The 13,141-nt window shown below is 39.4% G+C and overlaps 1 protein-coding gene across 1 annotated transcript; it reads left to right on the top strand.

Moving 5' to 3' along the window:
* The first annotated feature begins 1,042 nt into the window (after positions 1–1,042).
* LOC141361699 (uncharacterized) lies at positions 1,043–12,819 on the top strand. Its single transcript, XM_073863367.1, has 6 exons — positions 1,043–1,231; positions 2,129–2,599; positions 9,376–9,571; positions 9,885–10,097; positions 10,594–11,670; positions 12,587–12,819. Exons 1-6 carry the CDS (start codon positions 1,043–1,045, stop codon positions 12,757–12,759), a joined length of 2,319 nt encoding a protein of 772 aa, XP_073719468.1. The 3' UTR covers positions 12,760–12,819.
* The last annotated feature ends 322 nt before the right edge of the window (positions 12,820–13,141 follow it).

The following is a 13,141-nucleotide window of genomic DNA, read 5'->3' as shown; positions in this document are numbered from 1 at the left end:
CAGACAGTGCTTAACGTTAGTTGTGGTACTCTATCCGGGTGGTTGTATCGACCATCGACAGTAAGTCTTTTAGAGGAACAAAGTTTTTATTAAAAAGTTACTCGAAACTTGGTTGTTGTTTTCTTTTTGTTTTAGGTGAGTTGAAGTTTGCTATGTCTTAACACGGTGCATCTCAACATTTTTGTGTTGCCCTCAAAGTTAAATGTAGCTTTAAATGTTGAATTGTTATTTCTGTGCAAAGTCAGTGTATACATTTAGAAGCTTATTCTTTATTGCAAACTTCGTCACGATGAACGAACCACATTGATAATTTTCCCTCGCTTCTGTGAATACTGGATATCTTGTATCACTTATATTTGAACCTATCATATGCCAGCATTGTTTTTTGAAAATAGCCAGGTAACGGTTGACTCTTTTAACTAGAAGAATTGCGCCTTTTTCTGTTCAGTGGCAGGGCTCACTTTGTTTAGCTAGTGCTGCTCGGTCCGGATGGTTGTATTGAATGTCCTGCTTTGGTGAGGAACATTTTTTTATTCGAGAGATAACCTTAAATTTTTGCTAAAGTTACTGTTTTTTTGTTGTTGTTGAAGTTTGCTACATCACGAATATCTTATCAAGCTGCATCTCAAGTTTTGTATTGCCCTCACAGTGAAGTTAAATATAGCTTGAAATGTTGAATTGCAATTTCTGTGGAAAGTCAGTGAAGACAATCAAAGGTTATGTTCTTCATTGCAAATTGCATCGAAATGAACCACATTGTTTATTTAAGTGTTGTGGTGCCGGTTGCGGTAGGGCATTTGTCAGATATGGAGCATTTAAGGCACATTTCTACCGCAAGCATAACGTACCTGCTGCCCCTGTTAGTGTTAGGGCTGTTGTTAATACTTATAGATGCCCAGTTGCATTGTGTGAACACCAATGTCAAGAGATCAAGGATCTGTTAACACACTTGAAGGAACATATTGCTGAAGGATGTGCAGTAGGTTGTCCAGTGACTGGATGCAAAGGTGTTTTCAATATCAAATCTTCATTTACATCTCACATGTCGCGGAAACACAGAGATTTTTCAGATGGCAGTATCAGTGACTTGTACAGAGAATCTGCATCTCAGTCATCGGTTGCAACTGTTGTAACTGAATCAGATAGCTTTGGCCCTCAAGTGAATGAGGTAGAGACAGATGAAGGTGATATGGATATAGCAGAAAATTTTAGTGATCTTTTTCTCAGAAATGTCAGTTTTTTTTACTTAAAATTACAGGGGCAGTTTATGCTACCTGCTTCGACCATTCAGAATATTGTTGAGGAGATGCAAAACATTCACGACTTGGGTCAGACATATACTTTGAGTAAACTTAGTTCATTGTTAAAAAATGAGACACCATTGTCAGATGAGGACATCACCAAAGTTTGTGAGTCTGTTAAAGGTTTCGATCTGTTTTCTGCATGTCATACAGGGCCGATGAGGACAGCATACTCAAGAACGCAGTCTTTCAAAAAAATGTTCAACTTTATTGAGCCTAAGAAATTGTTTTTAGGAAGAGACGAGAATCGGAGAGACAGGTTTGCCTATTATGTTCCAGTGAGGGAGACTTTAAAATGTTTGTTATAGTCTGATCTATGGTTGAGTTGTGTATCAGGAGCGCACTCGACTGAGACTTCTGTGGATGTTCTAAGCGACATTAGTGATGGTCAAATATTTAAGAACAAAGATTTTTTTGTGCAAAACCCATCCTGTTTAAAGTTAGTGCTATACCAGGATGCCTTTGAAGTTGTAAATCCTCTAGGCTCTGCAAAGACCAAACATAAAGTATTAGCTGTTTATGTGTCTGTTGCTAATCTGCCACTTCATGTACGGTCTGACACAGACCACATGTCACTTGTTTTATTGTGCAGAGAGAAAGATTTCAAAGAATTTGGCCATGCTAAGGTGTTCTCTGAATTTCTAGGCGACTTGAAGGAATTGGAGGAGAATGGGATAGTGACATCTCATAAAACGGTAGTCAGAGGGACCTTGTATTGCATTGCTGGCGATAATTTGGGCTCGCATTGCATTGGTGGTTTTTCTGAAAATTTCAGTTGTTCTCAATATTTTTGTCGGTACTGTCTCATAACTCGATCTGAATTTCAGGGTGATGATCCAAATCTGTGTGGACCAGAGCGCACCATTGAGAAGTACGATTCTGCCATTGAGCGCCTCCAGACTGAAGATACATCAGAAGGAGTGAAGTTCAGGTCAGTTTTCAACTCTTTAAATTACTTTCATGTTTGTCAGCCAGGTCTGCCACCTTGTCTAGGCCATGACATCTTTGAGGGCATTTTGTCCTATGATGTTGCACTGTGTCTTAAGTATTTCGTAAAGACAAAGAAATGGTTCACTTACTCCACTCTGAATCGGCGCATTAATCAGTTCAAATACTGTGCATCTGATGCTTCTACAAAGCCGTGTACAGTCAAGCCTCTAGCAAAGAAACTGTCAGGACAGGCCATACAGAACTGGAATTTTCTGAGGCTGCTGCCCCTTTTAATTGGTGACCTAGTGAAAGACACAGCTGATGATGTTTGGCAGTTGATTCTGCAGCTAAAAGACATTGTGGACATGGTATGCGCTCAGAAAATCTCTGTGCCTCAGGTTACATTTCTTGATGTTCTAATTCAAGAATATTTAGAGTCAAGAAAAGCTCTGTTCCCAAACACTAAGCTGAAACCCAAGCATCATTAGGGGTCAAGCCCAGAATGGGCGAAGACCCCTATTGTATTTGTTAGTTTTCTTATTATTATTATGTTGGCTTTGAAAAAGCCAACATATTGTTATTGCTTTTAAACTTATTATTATTATGTTGGCTTTGAAAAAGCCAATATATTGTTATTGCTATTAAACTTATTATTATTCTTTTTCTCCCCCCAAAATTTCGGCAACTAACTCGTCCTAGGGCTTTCAAGCTACATGCACCAAATTTTCCACAGACCTTCAGACTGGTCTGACTTAGTGTGCTATATCTTTTCTAACTGATGGGACCTTCCGAATTCCTAAACGGGGGGCTCGAACACCCCAAAATTTCCATTGACTTAACATTGAGACAAACTTTGACGGGTCATAGCTGTGAGTGAGAAACTTGTAGAAACTTGTGGCTTACCACATTTAAGGAGGCTGACAGGCTCTGTAAGAACATACATCACAATGGGGTGTAAGCTATACCCCTGGGGTGTAAGAGGCCCCCAAAATTTCCCATTGACTTATAATGGGGCAGGAAACATGCCCATATAAGGGAATAAAAGTGTCCCAGATGGAATATCTTTACGTTGGAGTGTCGTAGAGACATGGGGGTGGGCTCATTTTACTCAGTCATCCAATCAGTCTCTTAGGACTGCCCCAAAGCTATTTAGCCACGCCCCTAGCAACAATTTTGGGTACCCTAGCAACATCTCCCATAGACTACCATTATAAAAAGCCCAGATGGATATCTTTACACCAGAGTGTCATAGAGACATAGGGGTGGGCTCATTTTACTCAGGCATCCAATCAGTCTTAATAGGATTCTTATTGAGGAATTAAGCCACGCCCCTAGCAACCAAATATGAGCACCCTGGCAACATAATAAACAAAGCCTTATATCTCTTGGTCTGAACATCATAGAGACATGGGGGTTGGGTCTTTGGGTCATGTTAGCTTCATGCTAGCTCCATGCTAAGTCATACTAGCTTCATGCTAGTTTCATGCTAGCTTTATGCTAATTTCATAATAAATCTTGCTAACTTCATGCTAAATCATGTTAGCTTCATGTTAAATCTTGTTAGCTGCACGCCAAATAGTGCTAGCGTCATGCTAATCATGTTAGCATCATGCTCATCATGCTAGCTTCACGTTAAATCATGCTAGCTTCATGCTAATCATGCTAACCTTATGCTTACTTCATGCTAATCATGGTAACCTCATGCTAGCTTCATGCTAATCATGCTAGCATCATGCTAGCTTCATGCTAATCATGCTAGAATCATGCTAGCTTCATGCTAATCATGCTAGAATCATGCTAGCTCCATGCTAATCATGCTAGAATCATGCTAGTTTCATGCTAACATCATGCTAGCTTCATGCTAATCATATTAACATCATGCTAGCTTCATGCTAATCATGCTGGCATCATGCTAGCTTCATGCTAATCATGCTATCATCATGCTAGCTTCATGCTAATCATGCTAGCATCATGCTAGCTTCATGCTAATCATGCTAGCATCATGCTAGCTTCATGCTAATCATGCTAGCATCATGTTAGCTTCATGCTAACCTTATGCTTACTTCATGCTAATCATGGTAGCCTCATGCTAGCTTCATGCTAATCATGCTAGCATCATGCTAGCTTCATGCTAATCATGCTAACATCATGCTAGCTTCATGCTAATCATGCTAACATCATGCTAGCTTCATGCTTATCATGCTAGCATCATGCTAGCTTCATGCTAATCATGCTAGCATCATGCTAGCTTCATGCTAACATAATGCTAGCTTCATGCTAATCATGCTAGCATCATGCTAATCATGCTAGCATCATGCTAATCATGCTAGCATCATGCTATCTTAATGCTAATCATGCTAACATCATGCTAACATCATGTTAGCTTCATGCTAATCATGCTAACATCATGCTAATCATGCTAGCATCATGCTAGCTTCATGCTAATCATGCTAACATCATGCTAACATCATGCTAGCTTCATGCTAATCATGCTAGCATCATGCTAGCTTCATGCTAATCATGCTAGCATCATGCTAGCTTCATGCTAATCATGCTAATCATGCTAATCATGCTAGCATCATGCAAGCTTCATGCTAATCATGCTAACATCATGCTAGCTTCATGCTAATCATGCTAGCTTCATGCTAGCTTCATGCTAATCATGCTATCATCATGCTAGCTTTATGCTAGCTTCATGATAATCATGCTAACATCATGCTAGCTTCATGCTAATCATGCTATCATCATGTTAGCTTCATGCTAATCATGCTAGCATCATGCTAGCTTCATGCTATTCATGCTAACTTCATGTTAATCATGCTAGCATCATGCTAGCTTCATGCTAATCATGCTAGCATCATGCTAGCTTCATGCTAATCATGCTAGCTTCATGCTAATCATGCTAGCATCATGTTAGCTTCATGCTAATCATGCTAACATCAGGCTAACTTCATGCTAATCATGCTACCTTCATACTTAAACATTCTAACAGCCAGATAGCCTACTAAACTAAACTTCTGTCAAACCGTTTTAAACGTTCAAGCTACGCTTTTTCAAGCCAACATAAAGTTTGTCTTCAAACTTTAATATCTAGTTATTATTATTCTTTCTTATCCCCCAAAATTTCTGACACTAACTCGTCCTAGAGCTTTCAAGCTACATGCACCAAATTTTCCACAGACCTTCAGACTGGTCTGACTTAGTGTGCTATATCTTTTCTAACTGATGGGACCTTCCGAATTCCTAAACGGGGGGCTTGAACACCCCAAAATTTCCATTGACTTAACATTGAGACAAACTTTGACGGGTCATAGCTGTGAGTGAGAAACTTGTAGAAACTTGTGGCTTACCACATTTAAGGTGGCTGACAGGCTCTGTAAGAACATACATCACAATGGGGTGTAAGCTGTACCCCTGGGGTGTAAGAGACCCCCAAAATTTCCCATTGACTTATAATGGGGCAGGAAACATGCCCATATAAGGGAATAAAAGCGTCCCAGATGGAATATCTTTACTTTGGAGTGTCGTAGAGACATGGGGGTGGGCTCATTTTACTCAGTCATCCAATCAGTCTCTTAGGATTGCCCCAAAGCTATTTAGCCACGCCCCTAGCAACAATTTTGGGTACCCTAGCAACATCTCCCATAGACTACCATTATAAAAAGCCCAGATGGATATCTTTACACCAGAGTGTCATAGAGACATAGGGGTGGGCTCATTTTACTCAGGCATCCAATCAGTCTTAATAGGATTCTTATTGAGGAATTAAGCCACGCCCCTAGCAACCAAATATGAGCACCCTAGCAACATAATAAACAAAGCCTTATATCTCTTGGTCTGAACATCATAGAGACATGGGGGTTGGGTCTTTGGGTCATGTTAGCTTCATGCTAGCTCCATGCTAAGTCATACTAGCTTCATGCTAGTTTCATGCTAGCTTTATGCTAATTTCATAATAAATCTTGCTAACTTCATGCTAAATCATGTTAGCTTCATGTTAAATCTTGTGAGCTGCACGCCAAATAGTGCTACCGTCATGCTAATCATGTTAGCATCATGCTAATCATGCTAGCTTCACGTTAAATCATGCTAGCTTCATGCTAATCATGCTAACCTTATGCTTACTTCATGATAATCATGCTAGCATCATGCTAGCATCATGCTAATCATGCTAGAATCATGCTAGCTTCATGCTAATCATGCTAGAATCATGTTAGCTTCATGCTAATCATGCTAGAATCATGCTAGTTTCATGCTAATCATGCTAGAATTATGCTAGTTTCATGCTAACATCATGCTAGCTTCATGCTAATCATATTAACATCATGTTAGCTTCATGCTTATCATGCTAGCATCATGTTAGCTTCATGCTAATCATGCTAGCATCATGCTAACTTCATGCTAATCATGCTAACATCATGTTAGCTTCATGCTAATCATGCTAGCATCATGCTAGCTTCATGCTAACCATGCTAACATCATGCTAGCTTCATGCTAATCATGCTAACATCATGCTAGCTTCATGCTAATCATGCTAGCATCATGCTAGCTTCATGGTAACATCATGCTAGCTTCATGCTAATCATGCTAGCATCATGCTAACTTCATGCTAATCATGCTAGCATCATGCTAATCATACTAGCATCATGCTAATCATGCTAGCATCATGCTAGCTTCATGCTAATCATGTTAGCATCATGCTAACTTCATGCTAATCATGTTAGCATCATGCTAGCTTCATGTTAATCATGTTAACATCATGCTAGCTTCATGCTAATCATGCTAGCATCATGTTAGCTTCATGCTAACATCATGCTAATCATGCTAGCATCATGCTAGCTTCATGCTAATCATGCTAACATCATGCTAGCTTCATGCTAATCATGCTAGCTTCATGCTTATCATGCTAGCTTCATGCTAATCATGCTAACATCATGCTAATCATGCTAGCTTCATGCTAATCATGCTAGCATCATGCTAGCTTCATGCTAATCATGCTAGCATCATGCTAGCTTCATGTTAATCATGCTAGCATCATGCTAGCTTCATGCTAATCATGCTAGCATCATGCTAGCTTCATGCTAATCATGCTATCATCATGCTAGCTTCATGCTAACATCAGGCTAACTTCATGCTAATCATGCTACCTTCATACTTAAACATTCTAACAGCCAGATAGCCTACTAAACTAAACTTCTGTCAAACCATTTTAAACGTTCAAGCTACGCTTTTTCAAGCCAACATAAAGTTTGTCTTCAAACTTTAATATCTAGTTATTAGTTATTCTTCTTCTTCCGCCATTGCGGTCTATGGCAGCCCATAGAACCGTACATAGGAAAGTTATGAAATTTGGCACACTAATAAAGGACAGTCCAAATATTATCCACAGCAAATTTGGAGTCTCTATCTCAAACCCGCTAGCGCCACCAACAGTCCAAAGTTGCACTTGTGTTTCTGCTTATAACTTCGGATCCATATGTCCTAGAAACAAAATTCTTGCTTCCTCTGATTCCTTGGCTCAAGACGCTTCGATTGGACCCTATGACGTCATTTTCCGTCATGAAAATTTTTACACCATTTTGAATTATTCGTAAAACCTACTTTTGCGAACTCGTCCTAAAGCTTTTGCCCGATTTCCATGAAAATCGGTATGTAGCATCTACAGACCCTCACGGCAAAAAGTTATGGAATTCATGTCAATTCGTCAATCCGTTCCCGTAAACCGCGTCAACGAATTTTACGTATAGCGCAAAAAAACGGATTTGAGGCTGTATCTTCGGCAAACTTAAGCCTATTGACACTATACTTGGTACTTGTGATGCCAGTCAGGAACTACGGGTGCCTGCAGAGTTTCGTCATAGCGCCACCTAGTGGTCAGACTTATGCTTTACACGCCTATAACTTTGGCTCAGATTGACGTATTTTCACGGGACTTATTTCTTTGGAGTTCTGAATAGTTGCCGAGTCCAACGATACCAAACATGCCAGAATTCGCCTTACGGTTAACCCTGCGCAGCAAAATAGCGCTTAAAAAACACGCGCGAATATCTCCGCGAGCGTTTTTCCAATCGACTCGAAAACACCATAGGAAGAAACTAACCTTACCTTCTGAACAAAAAGTTCTATTGCCATTATATTAAAATTTTCATCAGAAATGGCTGAAAAATGCAAAAAACGAAAAATTACCTTCAAATTTTGTGTTTTTTACACATAAATGATTGTAACTTCGTAACGAAAAGAGATTTTTTCACCAGATTTGATACGCTGATGCATGAGCACATTCTAAGGCTACACAAACAAAAATTGTATGCTTGCACCACTAGATGGCCTTATAATTGAACAAAACCTTTGATAACAAGCCAGCCCTATGGTCATACAACTGTTTCTCCACTAAACTAAAGTGCATAGACATAAAACTAGCTAGATGTAAAACAATCATGACCTGATGTTGCATGCACAATTTTGTCATAGCGCCACCTACTGGTTTTGAGATAGAATATGGTATTTTTGCCTAAAACTATTGCAACAACACATCTAAAACCACGAGTCATCATGGATTATTCCTTTCATGGCTTTGACTATAATCACTGGTGTTTGCCAATTCACTCCCTAGCAACCATTGAGAATACCTTATCAACCGTTTTTGCAAAAGCTATATCTCTGCATCAGAACATCGTAGAGACACTGGGATGGTCTCGTTTGACTAATTAAACTTGTTGTAACATGATGTGACCCATGTTTTGCAACTGCAAACACCACTCACATGCCCTTCAGTGCTCTAATGTTCCATGATTGTCAATAACAGAAGGACGATTGCAGTAGACAAGAACTTAGATTATTTTTGTTGATAACTTTTTTGTTTTTTCATCTAAAATTATTAGGTTTACCTAGGTTCTTCAATCTGCTTATCCAATCTCAATTTTACATCCTTCTGTGCCCTTTTCGGCTTGACCCCGGCATTGCTGCTTGCAGCTATATTTATTTACGTCATTATCCGGCACTCATTTTAAAATTTGGCCCTTTGATCAGACTCTGGACGATGAGATTCGAGAGCAAGCACAGTTATTTCAAGACATGTGCAAGGAATTTAAAGAATTTCAAAAACCTCTGCTTTACTCTCTCCGAAAGACATCAAATGCTGCAGGCTTACCTCTCAGCAGGATCACTTGGCCAAGTTGTCCTGCAAGTCAAAGACAGTTCCCCATTTTACCTGGAACTCTACAGTCAAGCCATTCAAGATGCAGTCAGACAGTTTGGCTTCACTGATATTGACACACAGGTCACAGTAGAAATGTCTTATAAGGGAACATTGTACAAAAAAGGACAATTCCTTGTGACTGGTAATATGGCTAACGTGGAGTTTGGTGAACTAGTGCTTATTTTGATGAAAAATGACACTATTCATTTTATTGTGTCAGTGTACAGTGCTGAGTTCTTAGCTCATTTCCATATGTACTCAATTAAAAAGGACAATGAAAGGATGCACTGTCTGAACATCATTGACTTAACTGATTTCTATCCATTGCCATCTTACCAGAAGGATGGATATCAATTGGTTCCATTGAAACACAGTGTGCTGTCACAATAATGAATGCCTTTCTATGGTCTTTCATTCTTATGTAAACTGAACTTAATTCACTTTTTCATTCTTAGAAATGGATATTTCAGAGCAATACAACATCAGAAGTTCCATTACTAAGGTGTTGCCAGACCTCCCAGACCCAATTCTAAACCTTGTGGAGGAGACACTACAATCATTGGGGGTTGAGACCACTGAGGATTTTCACTTTTTACAGGAGGCTGATCTTGCATCAGTTTTACGACCAATACAAGCGAGAAGATTGGTTGCTGCATGGAAACAAACCAGTAAGTACAAATAAACAGAATTTACTTGAACATATATCAATGGTTCAATCACCATTTGTTCATTTGATATTCAATAGAAATACCAAACATTAGTTTTTATGCTCACAGAAAAAAAACATGTTGAAAAACGAGCACAGGTGCAAATTTGATTTTGAAAACTGCTGCCTTATGCCAACGACGCTGGTGACTTTGGATAGACCACCATGTATACTTCACATATTGTAATTTCACGACTATAAGCCACAATTTCTACACAAAATTTGCAAAAAAATCTATATCTCTGCGGCTTATACACATTACGTTTCAATCATCTTCCATCATATTCTCGTCAGAACAGTGAGCAGATTCTATGATAGAAATTTTAGATCTTCTCCAGGCAGAAGATTTTCATCTGTTTGATATTTCATTTGCAATTCTGAATATCAAATGAACTAATGGTACACAGACCACCAATCAGTTTAATACATCTTTAATTTTATTATTTTTTGTTTTACAGTTCAGAGCCCTGAAACCCACAGCCAGTCAGCTGTCAGTCCTTCAGTCTCACCTCTCACCTCTTCTAACTCCACTCACTCCTCACTCTCACCTTGCACCTCAACCAGCAATCTGATTAGAACTGCAGATTGGGTTGACAGCTTTCAGATTCCATGGGGAACATTTCCTGAAGACTTGATGCAGTGCTTGGAGAGAGGGAAAAGGCCAAGCCCACGTTTACGGCGTGAAATGATCCGGATTGTTGTCTCTGCAATGATGAACACTTGTGCATCTCCAAGTAAACTAGAGTCTACAGAAGTTGCCAAAAAAATTGTTGCCAAGTATCCACAGTCCCTAAAAGATGTCATAGAAGGTGAGGTAGTGGGAGCAGGATATCACTCACTAGTCAAACAGCTACAAGCCCGCATTGACAACGTGAAGCGGCCTTCAGCATCAAGGATTAAGAGGCGTAAACCGGAAACGGGTGACTCAGACACAGATGAAATCCCAGCTGAGCAAAGGGCAGTTGTTCAGGACACATATGGCTGCATAAAGTGGAATTTGAAGTTCATGCCAGTCAGTGAGACATTGGAAAGCCAACAGGAGAAGAAGGATAAAATGAAGATGCTTCGTGAACAGCATACTTTCAGTCCAGAAGAGGTAAAAGCCCTTATGAAGTGCACTTACTACTCCCAACGTCAAGCAATAAACACAGGAACAGATCTCCAACACCTAATAGAAGAATGGCCTTTTTTATTTGAAGAAATTGGGATGACCGTCCATTTCCTAGAGCTCACAGGACTACCACTTAAGGATACTTTTCTCAATAGTGTAGAAAAAAAGGGAAAACGGCTTTTGAACTTTATGACAACTGTCTGTGCAGACAAGACCAAACGGGTCTTGGAGACTGCAATAAAGCTGAAATTTCTGAGAGGGCCGTTGGAGGGCAGCTCAGGTGACATCAAGGATATGGTGCTGCTTATTCTCTCCTACTTCAATGAAAAAGAGGAGCACCTCTTCCACTACGTAGAGGAGACATGCCTGGCAAATGAAGTCCAAGTGGAAGGCTTGCCTGTGACCCCTTGCATCATTGTATGTGGTAAGTTTATTCCAGTTTACTGAAGGGGTCTGTATTGACATGTTGCATAAAATACACGGTCAAGTTTAAAGTGTAACTCACACCAAAATGCATCCTGGGGCGCTGTTCTGAATGTACTACAGTCAACCTTTTGTTTAAAAGCATAATTATGTCCAAAGTGCCACTTTTAAGCTTGTCCATGTTGTCGTTTTCAGGTCAAATGGCTTTTTGAATGGGGAATCTTGGGGACACTACTATTTTGATACATGATCGCATCAAAATCCCTATTTTAAAAACACTAAGAAGGCTCAACACAACATGAAACTTTGAAGTATCATCAGTGTCTCTACACACGAACTTGAGCATTGAGAACATTGTTAGTGTACACATACTTTACTAAAAAGAAAGGTTTTGAACAACTAACTTGGTTTTTCTCCTGGCCGCCAACTTGCCAGTCAAAAAGTGAGTTGTTCAAAACCTTTCTTTTTAGTAAACTCTTTGTACACCAACAATGTTTTCAATGCTCGAGTTCATGTGTACAGACACTGATGATACTTCAATCAAAGTTTCATGTTGTGTCGAGCCATCTTAGTGTTTTAAAAATAGCAATTTTGAAGCAATCATGTATCAAAATAGTAGTGGCCGTACTATTCCCATTCAAAAGGACATTTGACTAGAAAACGACAACATGGAAAAGCTTAAAAGTGGCGCTTCGGACGTATTTATGCTTTTAACCGAATGTTTGACTCATGTACAATCACAAAAACACCCATCTTGGCAAGAGTTACGCTTTAAAAATGCTTGTACTGAGAAAGTAAAAGATCATGTAATGTGATTCACTACAAAACAGTCTGCTCTGTTCTGTTATTGTGGATCATTCAAAACATTTTATATTTGCACTATTGAATGGTAATAGCTGATGTGCTGTTCTTTGCAGGAACCTGCTGCTATGGTGCAAGGCAGTTCATGCTCAGCATAGACGGCAAGATTGTGAACGACCAAATTTCCAACTTCACCACTGCAATCTGCTTGATGTTTGGTAGCTACTACTGCCTGAACATCCACTATCCAGTAGATCTGGGTTCCACGCTTGAGTTCCTTCAGAGGTAAAGTGTGTGTATGCACATTGTTTCTTTTTATTTACACATTTAAAACAAATCACTATATTAATTTAAATGTTTGTGTTCACAAAGGTGTTTTTTCAACATCAACCCTGAGAGGGGCACAAAAGTTGAAACAAAGAAGAACAAGAAGCAGCTGACAGTAAACCCGAGAGTCCTCACCCTCATCGCTGATCTCGCTGATCATGAGTGGAGACAGACAAATTAAACTGTGATGTACATTTTGATTGCCTACCTTTATTATTTTGAAAATGGAAAATTCTAGTTGCAAATTTAGATTTTAATGTAAGTTTTACATTAGTGAAGTGTTACGGGATTTAAAGTAAATTGGCATACTGTACATTTAAGATGTGTTTGTGATCGTGATTTTT

Source organism: Misgurnus anguillicaudatus, chromosome 24, assembly GCF_027580225.2.
Source record: "Misgurnus anguillicaudatus chromosome 24, ASM2758022v2, whole genome shotgun sequence".
Classification (NCBI taxonomy): Eukaryota; Metazoa; Chordata; class Actinopteri; order Cypriniformes; family Cobitidae; genus Misgurnus; species Misgurnus anguillicaudatus.
The sequence above is the reverse complement of the archived record's forward strand: the minus strand, read 5'-3'. Positions and strand labels throughout refer to the sequence as shown.